Raw genomic sequence first — 20,785 nt, 5'->3', positions numbered from 1 at the left:
AGTGCGAAACTTCTTTGGGGAAAAATATTTACATGGCTTCTATGCAGCTTATACATAGCCACCACTGAAAATTTTTTTTGATGTTTTCGCCAGGTTCGAACCCAGGCGTTGAGCGTCATAGGCGAACGTGCTAACAATTGCGCTATGGCGGCCTCCTGTTATCCCCCCCAAAGTAGCTGTTCATGATCTTACGTGAGATAAAATCAAAGATTCGTAATAACTTCAAATCATCTGTTCTACATATGCATCAAACAGATGCACTTTTTCCTTTACCATGAAAAAAGATTCCATGAACACCTCTTAGTAGTTAGAACTGACCCAAAAGTTGTTTGATTGAACTAAAATGTAAGCGAAGGAAAAATGCCCTTAACTTTTTGCATCCATTGTAAATAATTTAGAGGAACATGTGAACGATCTTTGTTTTAACATCCCCAGCCTGTGTGACCTCATTAAAAAAACAACCTTTGTTCTCCATACTGTTATCACCGTTTTCATAAAACTTTTCTTTTTTTTCTCCCCACAGAATCTTCGACTTCTTTGCGTGAATCGAATGTCATGAACAGCTCTGTGGATAGTGATAAAACTTTTCGCTGCTCCACCATGATTGTGAAACAAAACAAAAGTTTTCTACATCGACTGCATGACACCATGACCACTACCACAGATGAAGAGGCCGAAACGGATAGTCTCGATGGCCAACTGGATGATGAATTCGAAGATGATCCGCAAATCTACGATATCTGCCAGGTGACCACTCAGGGATCCGATGGTGAAGAGGATCATTTGGGCCAGGAGGAGACGCACAAGGCCATAACACCTGATGCTCACTTCGCCTTGCCCCACATGGAATGTCCCTATATGGATTTACCTGCTGGCCATATGGCCATACACAAATCCGCTAAATACGGACAACTGCAGAGGATCGAAAAACGCCTATTCTTCGATCAGAGCAAAAAGTGCTATTGTGGCATTCTAAACGATTGGCTGCTGTGTTATGCCGATGGGCCTACCTCCAATAAACCTACGATCAGCTTGTATTTGAAAATGCCCGGCATAGAGATTGAACACTTCGGAGAGGGTAAACGTAGAGATGTATGCTTCCAGGTATCCACACCGGATCCCAGCAAACGTTTTGTGTTCCAAGCGGTCAATGAAATCGATGCCAAAGAATGGATTCATGCCATAGAGGCGGCCATTAGAAGTGATATTGGAAGTGGTGCTGCAGGCGTGGGCGGTGTATCTATAACCAATACCAGAAACTCTTCTACGGCGCGCAAATTACCCACCCCTCCGGTAATGAAGAAAATGACCTTCCTTAGCACCTTTCAAAAGGCCTATGATATGAAGCACAATGCCAATGCAAACTCGACTAACAACGCCAATGCCGTGACCTCCAGTGCAACAGCTAGCGATTGTATTTATGAGGAACCTTCTCCCGTTTACAATGTCACCAATGTGGCTGGCCTGCAACCGCCTGAACTGCCCCAAAAGCAAAGTAGCCCCTCAGCAATGGCACAACGCTTTGAATATGATGTTCCCAAGTGTCCACCCTTACCATTGGCCAATGGTGAAAACGAAGACATACAGCTCATAAATCCCTATGACAATGATCACCAACAGGAGGGGAACAGCATGCAGAGCACACCTCCAAAAAATCATTCAACATCATCTTTAACCTCATCACCGCCGGTGGTGAATTTGAATTTCACCACTCCCCCCAAAATTAATCTGAAAATGGAAGAGAAATTAAATTTCCAAGCCAAGGTCAAAGATGTCCATAGCAAATTATCTAGTCAGCTATCGAATGGACCCACTTTGAAGTTAAAGCCTCTCAAGAAAAGCTATTCCTCATCGGGCTCGTCTTTGCAGCAGGGCGATGGGGAATCTCTTATTATGAGTTCCTCGCCCAGCTCGCCTTCATCTCTATCTTCGGCCGAATTGAAGAAACAAAAGAAATCGCCCACACCCCAAAACAGTCCCCAAAAGTCCACAGACAAAACAACGGCTACCAAAAATTGGTTCTTGAATAGACTCAACAAAACCACCTCCTCGACCCGCAGCAATGGCTCTTCTTCCTCTGCACAATCATCGACATCCAACTCAAATGTCTCCGCCAAATGCAAGCAAAGTGAAAAGGAAAATCTACTCAACTCTTCTGCAGATAATGCCGAAGGCTATGACCACCATGAATCTCACTTGAGCAGTAATCCAGCTTCACCCATTCTCAAGTCCTCCTCCACCTCCTGTTCATCGGCGGCCAGCACTCCCATAGCCAGCACCAATGGCAAAGGCAAAGTGAATATGCTGATCAATCAGTTGGAGGCAAGTGGCCATCTGGCCAGCATCTTTACCGCAGACGCGGTGGCCTCCTTTAGCTCATTCTGTGGTGACAATGATTGCAACAACTATGAACCCATTATGACTGTCTCATCGCCGCCCAATAGTTTTTTGAAAAAAGTTTAGCTAAGCTTAAAGTGAACCGCAAGCCAAGACAATAATATGGCCCCGAGTAGAAAGTCATATTTGCTTAGAAACCGAAAGGATTTCAATTTGTAAAGATATGTCTGTCTACAAAAATTCTGTATTAGAATAAAAAAAAATTGCCAAAATTTAATTTTCTGTTTTTTGGTTGGCTTTAACAACCACACGCATAACTACTATAGATAAATTAGATGTAGATAAAAAATTTGAAGTTCGAACATAGACTGGTTGGTGGCGCTTGTGAATATACATAAATGAGAGTTATGTGAGAACATGCCGCAAGCAGAATTCTGCTCTCAATGTAATGTTGTTTTGCGTCGTTTGCATTTACTAAATATCCATTATTTTCTTTCCCCTGGAGGAAACTATGGTTTAATGCACTTATATAGGATTTCGGCAGTCATGGATTTCAATATGTGTATATTTCTTTTAATTTTGCGTTAAATTTGATTTTTTTTTTAATTTTTTCGGCAGGGCTGCTTGCTTTGCAGAAAAATAAAATAAATAACGCCACCTATAAACTTGACATTTGCTGTCAAATTTTAATTTTTATAAAAAATTTAATCAAAATTTCGATATTCTATATGAATCATTTGACTGGTTTCCTGTATCGCGATTAAATTTTCGACCAAGAAAAATCATCAGCAGGAGATGTCAAATGGATCGTGGTGCTTTACAATCATTCCAACTAGAGTAAGTTTTAAAGCACACATCTGAATTTGAACTTACTCTATTTGGAATGGTTGTAAAGCACCATAATCCATTTGACATCACCTGCTGATGATTTTTCTTGGTCGAAAATGAAATCGCGATACAGGAAACCAGTCAAATGCTTCTAGCAACAACACACTTTTTGCTGACTTTTAAATTTTTTTTGCTATACTATTCTTTGAATAGAAAGCATTAAACAATGGTATAAAGCCGGACAATATCCTGGAATGGAATCTCAAAATATGTTTTTCATAGAAATTTTGCCAAAATCTAATTTTTATAGAAAAATTTGATTTTTGTAAAAATTTTGTCAAATTTTTAGTTTTTAAAAAAATTATCTCGACTCGTCTCCCCTTTGGGAAAAAATACTAAATGGGCCATAGCGATCCATGTTTTGATATAGCTGTCATATAAACCGATCGGGGGTCTTGATTTCTTGAGCCTCTAGAGGGCGCAATTCTTATCCGATTTGGTTGAAATTTTGCGTGAGATGTTTTGTTATGATTTCCAACAAATGTGTTATGTATGGTGCAAATCGGTACATAACCTGATATAGCTGCCATAGAAACCGATCTGGCATCTTGACTTCTTGAGCCTCTAGAGGGCGCAATTCACATCCGATTTGACAATGGCTTCCCCATGACCTTCAACATACGTATCCAATATGATCTGAATCGATCTATAGCTTCATACAGCTCCCATAAAAACCGATCCCCCTATTTTTCTTCTTGAGCAATTCTTATCCGAATGGGCTAAAATATTCCACAATGACTTCTACAATGTTCAGCATTCAAATCATTTATGGTCCAAATCGGACTATAACTTGATATAGCTCCAATAGCATAACAGTTCTTATTCATTATACTTTGTTTGCCTAAAAAGAGATATCGCGCAAAGAACTCGACAAATGATATTCATGGTGAAGGGTATATAAGATTCAGCCTGGCCCAATAAAAACGGTGGTTTTTTTTTTGTGCTCTATTTATAGTAGAAACAGATTAACCTATGGCAGGTTGGAGAAGACGACCCTCCACGCAGTGGTGCTTAAAGTTGTGAAGTCTCTCCAACTGAAGGAGTACGCATTGGCGGCCTTCTCCAATATTGAGGGGGCATTTAACAACCAGAAGATGGGTCGACAGTCACCGCCCTGAGCCGCACGAGGAGACAGAATACGGCCAAGTTTCCCTTCTGGACACTATGGATGCGGTGGGCAGACTGAGCTGGGTTTTTAGTAGACAGGGACTGGATTGGCACTATATTGCGACAGACACAACATTTCAGGGAGAGCTATGTGCCATAACGATAGACGCAAAAGAAATTCTGGAATGGGATTTACTATTTTCGAAATCAACTGTTGTAGATGATGTTGTAGCTACATTTGTATGTGGAGGTAGCGATTCTCTTCAAGCTCGTTCCGGTCACCGATCGCCGCGGGAACGTTATGGCCATTGGTTATTAAAAGACGTCAAAAGATTGCCTTGTCACATCGAGTATTTTAGCAAGAGCCGTAGCCGCCCGACCTCTCTCGGAGACTCTACTTTCGATATCGTTGTTTGTCCGCGACTTCATTTGCAGCTACTCCGTATACAAAGCCTTTCACTAATCGCAATCTGTGGACTCTCTCGGTAGCTTTCAGCTGAGCTTCTCGTAATGACGATAAACACCGCAATCCCATGGCAGCCGGTTGTACGTACCGAATTGACCCGATGGAGTTCTCCAATTGGCAAGGGCTGCTGCCTCAGTGTACAACACACAGCTACAACAACAACAATAACAACAACAACAACGATGAACACCAAACAAATTGGAGCTCAGAGTTTCAATTGATGTGGTGCTTATAATCATCGCGTGCCGGGTCGAAATCTGTGTGTGTATATGGCGGCCCTCAAGGCCGTGGGCTCTAGCACAGTAAGGTCGATGTGCTTGGAGGAGTGTGTAAAATCCCTGAAGAGACCTAAGTATCACAACAGAGTAATAACATGGATTAGCGGATACGACAGCGCCGTATTGGCGCTTACCCCTATACTCTTCTTGTAATTTCTTGTTATCACATATGTCTCACTTTTTTCACAACAGGTCAGACTGACCACCTTTTCATGGTGGGCTATACAATTAACCTTTATTATTAACAATAAATTGCAATAAATGCCACAGAGAACTAGAATAGGAGAATAGTAGTTTTCTAACCCTCATTTTTGGTTTTGAAATTTCTTCAAACTTCAAATTTTATCCCGGACACGAAAATGGAACCTAAAATTTTGTTTTTACTGAATTCTACTTTCCATTTACGGTCGTCAGACGTTCGGTAATCGTTTGCATGCATTTTCATAAAGCAAAACAAAACAGCTGACAGAAAATTTTACCCATGAACATTCCACTAAGGAACAGGGGCAAACTTCTCACATATCAATGAGTGCAGTCCCATTCAAGTTTAAGCTCAATGATAAGGGGCCTGCCCAAATTTTGCCACACTAAGGAACAGGGGCAAACTTCTCACATATCAATGAGTGCAGTCCGATTCAAGTTTTAAGCTCAATGATAAGGGACCTCCTTTTTATAGCCGAGTCCGAACGGCTTGCCGCAGTGCAACACCTCTTTGGAGAGAAGTTTTACATGGCATAGTACCTCCCAAATGTTGCCAGCACTGGGAGGGGAGAACCACCGATGAAAATTTTTTTCCGATAGATTCGCCAGGATTCGAATCCAGGCGTTCAGCGTCATAGGCGAACATGCCAATGACGCTGAACCAACCACTTCGCTGACCTCCGTGCAGTGTAGACCTTGGCAATCTGTGAACTTAAACTCTTCAAGGTCTGGTATGGTCCCCGTCTATACTTGTGAAAAATGTAGCTCCACAGATAGGTGACTGTAGAAATACACATGAACAGTTATGAGTGGCCCTAGCCTTCCCTTGAAACGTCTGCTAATGACGTTGTGATAAGTGATTAAACCATCTGTTGCGGTTATCAATAATAATCCTTAATGCAAATTGCAAATTTTGCCCATGAACATTCCACTAAGGAACAGGGACAAAATTCTCACCTATCAATGAGTGCAGTCCGACTCAAGTTGAAGCTCAATGATAAGGGGCCTCCCTTTTATAGCCGAGTCCGAACGGGTTGCCGCAGTGCAACCCGTTCGGACTCATCTTTGGAGAGATGTTTTACATGGCATAGTACCTCACAATTGTTTCCAGCATTAGGAGGGGAAAACCACGACTGAAAATTTTTTCTGATGGTCTCGCCAGGATTCGAACCCAGGCGTTCAGCGTCATTGGCGGACATGCTAACCTCTGCGCTACGGTGGCCTCCCAATCCTTAATTCTAGAGATATTCATAATCAAAAACCAAATTAGTGCAACTCTCTCGCCCCTAAAAGAGAAAAAAGTGATATAAGGAAATATGAATTCATTGGTTTTTGTTTCCTGCTTTTTCTGGCAATCATGACTGTCAAAGGACTGTGTTAGTGAATGTTTTTTATGTAGCTTCAAAAAAAAAACACACAATTCTGCTTCAACCCAATCACAAAAGCCAACGAATGATGCTTGGAGACAAACCCTAAAAAAGCAAGTGTAAAAACTATTAGCAAATTTTAGCAAGACAAAGAGATACCAACCCCCCTCCCCAATGGGTAGTAATAAAACTCAGAAATGTTTAAATGTATTGAGTTTTTGTGTGTTAAGTAGGTTTTTGTTATGCATAACATTCATATTTATTGATTCATTTGCTTTGATTCTCGTTTTGTAGTAAATATCTCATGTGTAAAATTGTTTATAAAATGTTTTTTTGTTTCGGTTTGTTTTCCAACATCAATAATAATTTATAATAAAAAAATAAAACAATAAGAACAACATTTTTTTGTTTGAAATATGTTCGCTGCATAAAGTGTTTCGTCGGCTTGGAGTTTCTGTTTTTGTTTGGTTTTTCTTACTTTTTTCGCAAAGGAAAACTTTAATTATTGTTTAGTGTATGTTGTAGTTGTAGTTTATATGTGTATGTATGTATTTATATGTAATACATAGAATTTAAGCCTGTGTTATTCTAACATAACAATGAAAGAAAAACAAATAAAAAAGCTTAATGAATTATTATAAAAAAAAATATTACAAAAAAATAACGCCTGAATTTTTTTCATTTTTGGGTTTATCATTCATTTTTTTCTTAAAAAATATTTTTAGTATAATAAGTAAAAGAAAATTAAATTCTGTAGACTACAATAATAGAGATAGAGAAAGATAGGAGGAGAAAGTGGGTTCGTTGGTTTTGTGGGTGTATAAAAAGTAGAAGAATACAATATTAATACAGCAGGGTTAAGAGATAGAGGCTACATGGCAGGGGCAAAAGGGTGTAAAGAATAGCGAGTTGGGTAAGGGCTTAAGATGTTAGTGTTTGTGAAATGTGAAAGAAGATCCTTCAAGTCTAATGGTAAATATTTTATTGTTGTAAGCGTTCGTTTGCTTGTGCGCGCGCATTTGCCTTGTTTGGGGGGTGTGTGTCCCTCATTGCCATTTATGAGACCACACGATGAGATTCAATTGCTTCCAATAGCTTTTCTCGGCGTTTGCGTAAAGGCATTAGAATTAGTTTATGTTGCTGTTCGCCGGAACTGAAGAGACCCAAGACCTTCTTGCCCTCTTTCTTAAGTAAAATTTCTATGCCCCGATCAGTGGCGGTGACATTTTGGATTTCAGACCACAAATAAGTCCATTGAACCTAAGTAGCGAAAATATTTATCAAAACAAATCGTTTCTTTATATTTTTCCATGCCTATACTTACACCCCAAGTTCCAAACATATCATTGCGGGTGGCATAGATAATGCGATGATTGGAGACCACCACAAATTCTTGTTTCGTTACAATTTCCTCGCAATGCACAAAACTGTCGGTGCTTGCATATTTACCCTTTTCAATTTCCCTAAAAAAAATTCAAATCATTTACATTTTTCGAACTTTGAAAGCAGTAATCACTTACCTCAACAATTGATTTCCCTTTGCCTCATCCAAACAGTATGAACGCAAAATTTTATCCTCATGGAAGAGACGTGGTGGTCTTAGTCTTGTAGTTTCATCTTGCACCTCGGTGGCTCGTTTCACCGAATCAAAGGTGCCATGCGCAAAGTCGACAATACCAGCTGTGGGACGCGTAACCAAACCAATTGTTCCTTTACCCAGACCCTTGAAGAAGCCTTCGACGCCTTCTTCCTTGGCTCCGGTTATGGGTTTCGTAACACAGCCAGTAACGCCATCAACAAAGCCCTTAAAACAAATAAAAAAACATTGGATAATTATAAAGGTGCATAGTTAAGCTTAATAAAAAATTGGGTTAACCAAATAAATATCCTCACAAAAAGTGTTATCCAAATTACATTGACCCTCTTGGATTTTATCAATGGACGTGTTTTATTTTCGCTTTATCTGGGGGCAATTCCGGAGTGACTTTTGATTTAAATCAAAATTTGAATTTCCTTGATTTTTATCGAACTTTGATTTTATTCTATTTTCTTTGATAGTCGATTGTAATCGATTCTTTACTTTTTATTCCTATTAGATTTTAGTAATATATGATTTTAATTCGATTTAAAGCAATATTTGATTTTAATCGATGTTCGAAATTGATCGATGTTTGTTTTTAATCGATATTCGATTTTAAGCGATATTCAATATTAATCGATACTCGTTTTTAATCCATTCTTGATATTAATCGATATTCGATTTTACTCGATATTCGATGATAATCGAATTGATTCTCTCAATATCTGATTATAATCAAATCGACTTTACTTGATATTCGATTATATTCGAATCGATATTACTCGATATTCGATTATAATCGAATCGATTTTTTATGCAATTTTTGATTTCAATCGATACTCGATTTTATTCTATTTTAGTTGATTTACTATAATAATCGACTATAGTGGATACTCAATTTGATTGCTATTAGACTTTAATTATATTTGTTTTAATCAATATACGATATTAATCGATGTTCGTTTAATCGATATTCGATTTTAATTGATATTCGTTTTTAATCGATTTTCAATTGTAATCGATATTAGATTTTAATCGATATTCAATTTTAATTGATATTCAATTTTAATCGATATTAGATTTTAATCGATATTCAATTTTAATCGATTTTCAATTTTAATCGATATTCGATTTTAATCGATATTCGATTTTAATCGATATTCGATTTTAATCAATATTCGATTTTAATCGGTATTCGATTTTAATTGATATTCGATTTAATCGATATTTGATTTTAATTGATATTTGACGATTTTGATCAATATTTGATGATGTTGATCACTATTTGATTGTATTCGATATTAAAATCGATATTCGATTATAATCGATATTTCATCATTATCGATATTCGAATTTAATCGTTATTCGATTCTAATCGATATCCGAATTCGATTGTAGTCGGTATCATCTTTTAAAATATATTCGATTTTTATCGATTACAATTTGTATTCGGTATTTGATTTTAGTATATTTTTGATTTGAATCGATAAATTTGAATTCGATATTAATTGGTTTGCTATTTTGTTCGCTGTTTGCTATCTTATTGATGTTCGATTATAATTGATACCCGACTTACATCGATATTGGATTATAATCGACATTGGATCGTTGTCGATATTCAAATTTAATCGTTATTCGATTATTATCAATATCCGAATTTCATTAATATTCACTTGTAATCGGCATCATATTTTAAACCACATTCGATTTTAATCGATATCCGATTTTAGTCGATTTCAACATAAATCGATATTTAAATTGCATATATGTTTGACTTTAATCATTTTTATTTTGAAACCCAATAACAATTTTAATCGATCATAATTTTTCTTCAGTATTTGATTTTAACCAATTCTTAATTTGAATTATTGAGTTTGAATTCGGATTTTATTGGTTTTCGATAGTAATCGCTTTTTGCTTTTTTATCGATGTTCGATTATAATTGATATCCGAATTACATCGATACTGGTTTTTATTATATATTCGATTTAAGTCGACACTCGATTTTTATCTACAATCGATTTCAATCGATATTCGATTTGATTAAATATTCAATTCTAATCAAGATAAAAGATTTAAGTATTTAAAAACGAAAAATATATTGATTTTCCACATGAAAAGCGAACATCATCTTCAAGGATTATCTTACAAAACTGTATCATTCATTAAAACAATACAAATATTTAGAAAACTTACCATGACTAAACCTTTGCCGCTGCGTGCCATGCCCTCTTGGAAGGTCTTAGGTTTGGCATTCAATGCCTGACGACGTTTCTTCTGGTATTCATCGTCAAAGGTAAGGGCAGCCAAACCTTTACCCATGGCTCCGGTAATTCTTAAAACACAAAACAATTAGAGAAATATCATAGACTATACCGGACAAAAAGAAATACATACTTGGACACAGCTCCAGCAGCACCTCCCACAGTGTGGCCAAATAAGGATCTTACACCCAATACCAAGCCTTCGGCAAATTCTCCAGGTCCTTGAATAGCTCCCTAAAAATTCCAACAATTTATTTGACACACTTTATAAGACATATCATCAATGCTTACCTGGAATGGTTCATAGAACAAATCTTCAACACCCTTCTTGATGCCCACCACAAGACCATAGGGATTACCCAAAACATCCAAACCCAAGACGAGTACATAAATCTGTTTCAAAGCCTGACCCGTGTAATGAGATACAATTTCCGATTTCAATTGATCTTGGGTAAAGAATTGGTATTCTCTTTCGAAGAAGGCCAAACGTATCACGACATCATTGACATCGGTAAGGGTAACACCAACACCCTGCAATAAATTCGAAAGGAAGCCCGGCAAAGCCGAAGTATCTACACCAGCCATGGAGAAGCTGACATGCACCTTCATGGGACCCAAATGTAGATTATCATAGAAATTCTTTTGTTGCATTTGCGAATGGATTTGCACCAAATCGGAGAGGGGTTTTTCAATCGACTCCACATCGTCCTTGAAAAGTTTTGCCTCACGCTCATCATCCACACTGGCAGCGAATAGTTCAGCAATGGCCATAAGGAAGACTAAATCAACTTTAAAGTGGAACTCTTGCATAAGTACTCGGGCATATTTATATTGCTTGACGGTGGAATGGGGCACCACCCTTTCGACAATACTGACTTCGACGAATGGCTTAAATTGCATTGATTTGGCCAAAGTCTTGGGCGGTGGAATGGGGGCCAAGACCACGGGGAATATGCAATCGGTTAGCTGATTATCCAATTGAATGCGATTGATTTTAGCATGGATTTGTGACTGGAAGGGTGAAGTGTCAAGGCCAATCCATACGCCGGGTTGGAAGTAACGTTTGATCTCACGCCAAGTGCTGTTCTTAAGCATGGCATTTTTCTCGAAATCGATCTAAAGAGAGAGAGAAACAGAGAACAGAAATAAAAATATGATGTTTAGCAAAAGAATAATAAATTAAATTTATTTTTTATTTAAGCACATGATGGCAACGGCTCACGCTGTTGCTCCGTGTGCCCAGGTTCGAATCCCGGCCGAGCTCTGGCGAATTTTTCCATTTCAAGTTTTTTTTACATTTTTAAGTTTTTTACATTTTGGTTCAACATACCTGATATTTTCCATCCAACATATAAGTTTTTGTTGTATGCTGCGATACCACCTTGTCTAACAAATACTGCTGATACAAGACCTCCAGTTGCTCAGTATCATGTAAACTGAATTGTTTGAAACGTTTCTTTACATGCTTTCGTGTCTCCCACACAATACCTGCAACGAAAGAAAAATAGCACAACATGAGCCTAGTATAATAGAATGGGTAAGCCAGTTCAATGGCCAGATCATACATCAACATCAGTGTTACCGTTTTTGGTAGGTTCCCACCAAAATTGGTAGGTTTTTATTCTCACTTGGTAGGTTGGTAGGCTGACCCCATTTTTTGGTAGGATTTTTCCAACATACATATCAATACCAAGTTAATTACCGAAAAAATCATCTTTTCTTACTGATTAAATTTTCCTGAAAAAGGTTGTACGTTCTGATGGTGACTATAACTGGTCAATCGCATGGCAGCCGGTTGTACGCACCGCATTGACCCGATGTAGCTCTACTTCGGCAAGGGATGCCGCCTCAGCGTATAACACACTGCTACAACAACAACTGTAATTGGTACGAGTGTAAGGGGATCTCTTCTAAATTTCGTAAATTCTAAATAAGAAATTCAGCTTTTGTGCGCTCAAAGCCTTCAGTGGGAAAACAGGGATATGTGGCAGTTGCATTCAAATATGGCCAAATTGAGTCCATACTCAGGGTCCATGCAATTCACTATAACGGCGAAAAGGGGTACTAAAAGCACGATTCTGGGCTAAAACGCTTAAATTGGGGAACTGCTTTATCTAAACTCGGCAAGATTGAAGCCATTGTTACTAAAAGCACGTTTCTGGGCTAAAACGCTTAAATAGGGGGACTGTTTTATCCAAATTCGGCAAGATAGAGGCCATTGTTATACCCTACACCACTACTGTGGTACAGATTATTATAACTTAATGCATCTGTTTGTAACACCCAGAAGGAAGAGAGATGGACACATTGATAATTATACCGATCGACTCAGAATCACTTTCTGATTCGATTTAGCCATGACCGTCTGTCTGTATGTCCGTCTGTCCATGTTAATTTGTGTACAAAGTACAGGTCGCAGTTTTCATCCGAACGTCTTGAAATTTGGTACAGGCATGTTTTTCGGCCTAGAGACGAAGCCTATTGAAATTGGAAAAAATCGATTCAGATATGGATATAGCTCCCATATATATGTTCCTCCGATTTGCAGTAATAATCCAATAAAATGGTAATTTGTTAGACGATGCTCTTGAAATTTGGCATGAAGGATTTTCTTTTGACTCTCGACATTACTGGTAAATTTTATGCAAAATCGGTTCAGATTTAGATATAACTTTCATTTATACATATCGCCCGATTTTAACTTTTAGAGCGCATTTATATACCAATCTTGCCAAAATTTTGCACAACGGTTTCATCGACTTCTACCACAATATCTAAGAAGTTTGCTCATAATCGGTTCAGATTTAGATATAGCTCCCATATATATGTTCGTCAGATTTTGGGTAATTTGCATTAATGTTGTCATTTTTCAACCGTAGTTATCGTAGTCTGAACATATTTCCTCGAAATTTGATACGGATTGTTTAATAACCCATCTAAAAACATCCGCCGAGGTAGGAAGCCGAGGCTCCCACATTATATTTATAGGGTAGGTGTTAGGTATTATACAGTAGGCACCGCCCGACCTAAATAAAAGGAGAAACTTCCCCACATTTGGTTTCAGGTATATAGTGTCCTGATAATACTGAGAGATTTTATACCCACCACCAAAGGATGGGGGTTTATTAATTTTGTCATTCCGTTTGCAACACATCGAAATATCCATTTCCGACCCTATAAAGTATAAATATTCTTGATCAGCGTAAAAATCTAAGACGATCTAGCCATGTCCGTCCGTCTGTCAGTTGAAATCACGATACAGTCTTTAAAAACAGAGATATTGAGCTGTAACTTTGCACAGATTCTTTTTTTGTCCATAAGCAGGTTAAGTTCGAAGATGGGCTATATCGGACTATATCTTGATATAGCCCACATATAGACCGATCCGCCGATTTAGGGTCTTAGGCCTATAAAAGCCACATTTATTATCCGATTTTGCTGAAACCTGGGACAGTTAGTTGTGGTAGGCCCTTCGACATCCTCCTTCAATTATGCCCAGATCGGTCCAAATTCGGATATAGCTGCCATATAGACCGCTCCGCCGATTTAGGGTCTTAGGCCCATAAAAGCCATATTTATTCTCTGATTTTGCTAAAATTTTGGACAGTGAGTTGTGTTAGGCCCTTTGACATCCTTCTTCAATTTGGCCCAGATCGATCTATATTTGGATATAGCTGTCATATAGACCGATCCGCCGATTTAGGATCTTAGGCCCACAAAAGCCATATTTATTATCTGATTTTGCTAAAATTTGGGACAGTGAGTTGTGTTAGGCCCTTTGACATCCTTCTTCAATTTGCCCCAGATCGATCCATGTTCGGATATAGCTGCCATATAGACCGATCTCTCGATTTAAGGTTTTGGGCCCATAAAAGGCGCATTTATTGTCCGATGTCGCCGAAATTTGGGACAGTGAGTTAGGTTAAGCCCCTCAACATACTTCCGCATTATGGCACAAATCGGTTCAGACTTGGATATAGCTGCCATATAGGTTCAGATTTGGCCCAGATTGGTCCAGATTTGGTTATAGCTGCCTTATGGACCGATCTCTCGATTTAAGGTTTTGGGGCCATAAAAGGCGCATGTATTGTCCGATTTCGCCGAAACTTAGGTCAGTGAGTTGGGCGTTTCCATATTTTTCTGCAACTTGACCCAAATCTGTCCAGATTTGGATATAGCTGCCATATAGACCGATATCTCGAATTAAAGTCTTGGCCCCCATAAAAGGCGCATTTATAATCCGATTTCACTGAAATTTGAAACAGTGACTTATGTTAGGCTTTTCGACAACCGTGTCGTATATGGTTCAGATCGGTTTATTTTTAGATATAGCTACTAAAAAGACTAATATCTTGTTATACACAATTGAACAATGACTTATTAGTATTTGGTCCAAATCGGAACATATTTCGATATAGCTGCTATGGGGCATAAGGTATGCATTTTTCACCGGATTTTGACGAAAGGTAGGTAGTTTAGGTAGTTAAGGTAAGGTAAGGTAGTTTACATAGATATGTGGTGGGTATCCAAAGTTCGGCCCGGCCGAACTTAACACCTTTTTCCTTATTTTAAATTAAATTATTCAAATCACTTCATACCTGAGCTTGTGATACCCAAATATAGAATATCGATATTGGTTTCATTGTTTATTAGAGACAAACCAATGCCATGAATCTTCACTTCAATAGACTGGGTAATTCTTTGCAAATCATTTGTGGTCTCAGACTTGGAAGCAATCTCTTCATATTCGGTAAACAATAGCACACGTTGCAAGCCATTCAAGAAAGATATCCAATAAGGTTTGATGCCATTTTCCACCCTATAGGGAAAAATTAAGAAAAAAAAGTTTCATCATTGTTGAGAAAAAAATGTGAATACTTAACGCTTAGCTTACGTTATATTGCCGAAACCATCACGTCTCAGATCGTTTTCCACTTCATTCTCTCCACATACCAAAACTTTATCACCGGCAGGATTACACCATGTATAGAGAATTTTTTGTTGTGGCTGTAACACCATTTTATTGCCCACGCCTTTTTCGTAGTAATAAACCGGATAGCGGGTGTGATTGATCAGCAAACCAGGAGCATCGCCAGGATTGTATTCGGTGAAATTTATGTAAATACCACCCTCAGTAGTTTGGACATCGACATTAATGCCACCATGCTTTTAGAAAAACAAAAACAGAGAAATGTATTAATAAACCCATAGAAAATTTTAAAAAATATAAAAAAAACCAACCACAAATTTTATTATAGTTGGCATTCGCTTGTGAAAATATTTTGTTTTGAAAAGGTTAAATTCATATAATATTTCCTTGAAATATACTCGTAAAAAAGAAATTTTTTTACCTTATGCGTATCAAGTTGCAACAAATTACAAGATGGTTCTGAATATTTGAAGGGAACCGTACGCTGGCCATCAACCCTAACCACCATCATATGATCGGAATCATTTCTGGGCCACAAGGGGAAGCAACTGTTGGGTTCAAGCTGTAATTTAGATGAAAATTTGCGAATTTTACATTTGCTTGTTAGCAGAAATCTTCAAATCAAACCTTATTCCAGGGATCGGCTGGTCTAGAATTTTCCTGAACTTCAATAACATAACTGCATTTATTCATGATGGTATAGAAAGGAATAAATGTTATTTGTTTGGTCAGCGAGTTTTGAGTCAAGTGGTTATGAACACCAATCTATAAGAAAATGGCAAACATTTAATTATTATCCAACTTTGTACCAAGGAATATAAAAAGGTAAATATTTTAGGGGTTTTTAGTCCATAAGTTAGTTTACTCAACAAACAATAAAAAAATCATAAAAATAATAAAAATAAAAATTTTAATTAACAAATTGTAGTCATTCAAATTAATTTTTGGATATGAATTACATGAAGACGATAAAAGATTTAAACTTGTGGGGGCTTGGACTAGACACTAACAATGTTTAGTTAAATAAAAATATAGCCAAAAACATTAAAATCAAAATTCTTTATATATAACAAGTAAAAAGGCGTTAAATTCGGCCGGGCCGAACTTTGGATACCCACCACCTCGGGTATATATGTAAACCACCTTTCCTCATAATCCGTTGAAAAATGCATAATTTATGCCCCCATAGCAGCTATATCGAAATATGATCCGATTTGGATATTGAGTGGTCTAACGACACGGATATTGAGTGGTCTAATAAGTAAAAGTCATTGTTCAATTTTGTAGAACAAAATATTGGTTTTTTGGTAGCCATATCCAAATATAGACCGATCTGAATCATATACGACACGTATGTCGAAAAGCCTAACATAAGTCACTGTGTCAAATTTCAGCAAAATTAGAAATGTGCTTTTATGGGGTCAGGACATTTAATTAAGAGATCGGTCAATATGGCAGCTATATCCAAATCTGAACCGATCTGGGCCAAATTGAAGAGAGATGTCGAAGGGACTAACACAACTCCCTGTCCCAAATTTTGGTGAAATCGGATAATAAATGCGCCCAAAACTTTAAATCGAGAGATCGGTCTATATGGCAGCTATATCCAAATCTGAACCGATCTAAGCCAAATTGAAGAGGGATGTCGAAGGGGCTAACTTAACTCACCGTCCTGAATTTCAGCGACATCGGAAAATAAATGCGCCTTTTATGGGCCCAAAACTTTGAATCGAGAGATCGGTCTATATGGCAGCTATATCCAATGCTGGACCGATCTGGGCCAAATTGAAAAAAGATGGTGATGGGTCTAACACAACTCACTGTCCCAAATTTCAGCAAAATCAGAAAACAAATTTGGCTTTTATGGGCATAAGCCCCTAAATCGGCGGATCGGTCTATATGGCAGCTATATCGAAATCTGGACCGATCTGAGCCAAATTCAGGAAGGATGTCAAAGGACCTAACACAACTCACTGTAACAAATTTCAGCAAAATCGGAAAATAAATTTGACTTTTGAGGGCCTAAGACCCTTAATAGCTGGATCGGTCTATATGTGGGCTATATCAAAATATAGTCCGATATAGCCCATCTTCGAACTTAACCTGCTAATGCACAAAAAAAAGAATCTGTGTAAAGTTTCAGCTCAATATCTCTATTTTAAAAGACTGTAGCGTGATGGATGCCACCGTAGCGCAGAGGTTAGCATGTCCGCCTATGACGCTGAACGCCTGGGTTCGAATCCTGGCGAGACCATCAGAAAAAATTTTCAGCTGTGGTTTTCCCCTCCTAATGCTGGCAACATTTGTGAGGTAAAACTTCTCTCCAAAGAGGTGTTGCACTGCGGCAAGCCGTTCGGGCTCGGCTATAAAAAGGAGGCCCCTTTTCATTGAGCCTAAACTTGAATCGGACTGCACTCGTAGATATGTGAGAAATTTGCCCCTGTTCCTTAGTGGAATGTTCATGGGCAAAAATTTGCATTTGCATTTGTAGCGTGATTTCAACAGACAGACGGACGGATCAAGAATATATATACTTTATAGGGTCGGAAATGGATATTTCCATGTGTTGCAAACGGAATGACAAAATTAATATACCCCCATCCTTCGGTGGTGGGTATAAAAATGTTGAAGCAAAAATCAAAGTAATCAAAAATTAAGGTTAAAAAATATGTTTAATTACATAACTTGACTTAATTCTAAAATTCAAATGCAATATTATAAAAAGTAAAAGAATTAAATATTTGTTAAACATTTCAAAATACTGTACAATTTAAAATTACACAAAAAATATAAAAAGTGGGAATACTCCCCGCACATCAAAACTGCGTCAACATTGACATAATTGACCTAAAATCGTTCCTTATCAAGGAGTTTATTCGCTCTGCAAATATGCGGCCATAACAACAATCATAACACACATGTAAAAATCCTTCCTTAATCCCAAGAACCACATTGTACTTTACAATACCACTACACAGAATACCATGGCTGCCGATCCTGTGTAACGGATTGACCCCGTGCAGTGATTGAAGAAAACACCGGACCCTGGTTCTGTTCGGTTTACCAGAACCGCCTCCATCATCTCTAGGTGTCGTAGGTGGTGTAACCGGCACATGGAGTGGGCGGAGTTTCGATCTTAATCTGACCTTACGTCACTATGGGAGTATAGCCGCAAATAATAAGTTGCAAGGTGTTGGGCAAACATCTACAGCATCTACAAACTCCGACTTTTTCCGTTCGGCAATATTCGCTACAACAACACCCCAGCCCCAATATTGCCGGACCAATGCCCAGGAGTGCATCTTTCGAGCAATTGAATTGCAATTGTCTTCGAGGAAAGATCGACGAAATTGTTCACTTTACAAGTCGGAAGAACATAACGATTGAAGCTGTCTAGGAGACAAATCTGACTAACACCTGCAGCCTGCACACTTGTCACGGATATAAGGTGCTGCGTAAGGATTCCTTAAGGAATGGAGGTGGGGGATTGGCCTTCCTTGGTGTAACCAAAATTTCAAGTGGAGTGGCGATCCTCGTCAAACTCCTGTAGGTGAGCAAGCTCGTTTCGGCCCAAAGGACCAATCGACGCAGGAACAGGGTGGCCATTGGTTATTTAAAGGCGCCAAAAACCCGCCTTGTCATATCGAGCATCATAGGCAATCAGTATTTGTGCAAGAGCCGGTGCGGCCCGGCCTCTCACTGAGACTCTCCGCTCGATAAGGCTGGTTTTCGGCGACTACCGTTGCAGGTATTCCGTAAGGAGGGAGCATTCCACTATCCGCGACCTGTGGATGTGACCGGTAGTTCGCTTTGACACGCAGTGGAATAATATTCAGATCTGTCAGAATGCCGCCCTCCGAACTGCGACGGGCTGTCTCCTCAGTTCTCATGTGGACTACCTCCATCAGGAGATAAAGATCCTACAAGTGCGAAGACATAACTACATGCTGTCCAAGCAATACCTTTTGGGCTGTTATCGCAGAAACCATCCAAATAATCATCTCGTGGACAGATATCACCGCCCAGAAGCCTTAAGGTAGATCTACATGATCTATAGCGTAAGGGTTCAGCGCTACAAGAAAGAACCACTAGATCAAGCGGCATATCAAGCAGATCTATACAACATTCATGCAGACACGATAGCAGATGCGGTAAATGGCTACCGGGTGAATGTAGTCCTTGGAGAATGACCGCCTACCATTGCAACTGAAGAGATTTACCTCCCGCGGCAAACCAGAGTAGTACTGGCTCAATTACGTTCCGGCAGATGCAGCCGCCTCAACTTCGGCAGACCAAGGATTGATGCCGATGTGCAAGATGTATGTAACGATTGTAACCAGGGACCGCACGATACACGTCACCTGTTTATTTGTCTACTCGACTCAGACCCAGGCATCTATGGATGCATTCCACCTTAGTTGCTGGATTCCTAGATCTGGATATTCAGCAGAACCAAGCTGACGAAATCCAAAACACAACACACTGCTACTACAACAACAATCCAAGGCAAGGGCTGATGCTTCAGTATACAACACCAACAACAAAAAACAACCACAACAACTACACAGATAATTATGAAAATCTATTTCAAAATAAATTCATTGATTCAATAATTTTTTCAACTTTTTTTGAAAAAAATAATTGTTCATTTTTTAATTAAAAAATTTCAATCAAAAACTTGTATTCATTTAATTAAACCAATGATTGAAATTTTTAATTAATTGTTTGATTGGTCGAATTAATTTTTCTAATTGATCTAAATAAAAAAAAAAAAACATTTTTCTGAAAGGGAAGAATTTTCTGTCGAATTTTAATTGAAAACGATTTCAGATTTAATTAAAAATTTGTTTGCGCCAATTAAATTTTTATTTGAATACTTGAAGGAATGTTGGTGATTTTCTTTTTGTTAGCTCTCTGAAATTTTACAAACATTTTTTCAGTCCTGAACCTCAAGAAGAGTTTATTTAAAATAATTTCAACAAAAAAAATAAATTTTTCTTGTAGTATCAACTCTTGGCAAGCAAATCTCCCATCGACTTACCTGGTAAGTTTGATCATTGGTCTTGCAGCCAATGGAACCTGTAGATCCAGCCACATCGAGAGGAATCTTATTACTCCATTCTCCATTATCAACACGTATGGTGCAAGTTTTCTTATCGAACAAATACTTGTCACGCATTGAGAACAAAATTGGTCCGGAATACTCGGGTGGATGGTAGAGAACTTCAACATTTTCATTGTCAGTTTTATAGCTAAGCATTTGTCCGGTCTTATTGATGAGCCAGAAGGGTGAGAATAGGGTTATAAGCAAACTGTTATTACGATCTTCGAATCTAAAAACAAAGTTTAAAAAAAAAAAGAAAATTTC

The 20,785-nt window shown here is 38.2% G+C and overlaps 2 protein-coding genes across 2 annotated transcripts in view; one reads left to right on the top strand and one right to left on the bottom strand.

Moving 5' to 3' along the window:
- Positions 1-6,861, top strand: part of LOC106081457 (anaphase-promoting complex subunit 2) — a 65,668-nt gene extending 58,807 nt beyond the window's left edge. The window contains exon 4 of the mRNA XM_059370486.1: positions 524-6,861. Coding sequence (XP_059226469.1) covers positions 524-2,463 — 1,940 coding nt within the window. The 3' untranslated portion in view covers positions 2,464-6,861. The remainder of the gene's footprint in view (positions 1-523) is intronic.
- Positions 6,845-20,785, bottom strand: part of LOC106081453 (intermembrane lipid transfer protein Vps13) — a 52,283-nt gene continuing 38,342 nt past the window's right edge. Inside the window, exons 14-25 of the mRNA XM_059370485.1 lie at positions 20,459-20,750; positions 16,045-16,182; positions 15,839-15,979; positions 15,382-15,653; positions 15,086-15,306; positions 11,818-11,975; positions 10,779-11,603; positions 10,621-10,721; positions 10,420-10,558; positions 8,165-8,448; positions 7,969-8,107; positions 6,845-7,904 (exon numbers count right to left, since the gene is read on the bottom strand). Of these exons, the coding sequence (XP_059226468.1) occupies positions 7,701-7,904; positions 7,969-8,107; positions 8,165-8,448; positions 10,420-10,558; positions 10,621-10,721; positions 10,779-11,603; positions 11,818-11,975; positions 15,086-15,306; positions 15,382-15,653; positions 15,839-15,979; positions 16,045-16,182; positions 20,459-20,750 (2,914 nt within the window). The 3' untranslated portion in view covers positions 6,845-7,700. The remainder of the gene's footprint in view (positions 7,905-7,968; positions 8,108-8,164; positions 8,449-10,419; positions 10,559-10,620; positions 10,722-10,778; positions 11,604-11,817; positions 11,976-15,085; positions 15,307-15,381; positions 15,654-15,838; positions 15,980-16,044; positions 16,183-20,458; positions 20,751-20,785) is intronic.

Source organism: Stomoxys calcitrans, chromosome 5 (assembly GCF_963082655.1).
Source record: "Stomoxys calcitrans chromosome 5, idStoCalc2.1, whole genome shotgun sequence".
NCBI lineage: Eukaryota > Metazoa > Arthropoda > Insecta > Diptera > Muscidae > Stomoxys > Stomoxys calcitrans.
This window is presented reverse-complemented; position numbering and strand designations above follow the sequence as displayed.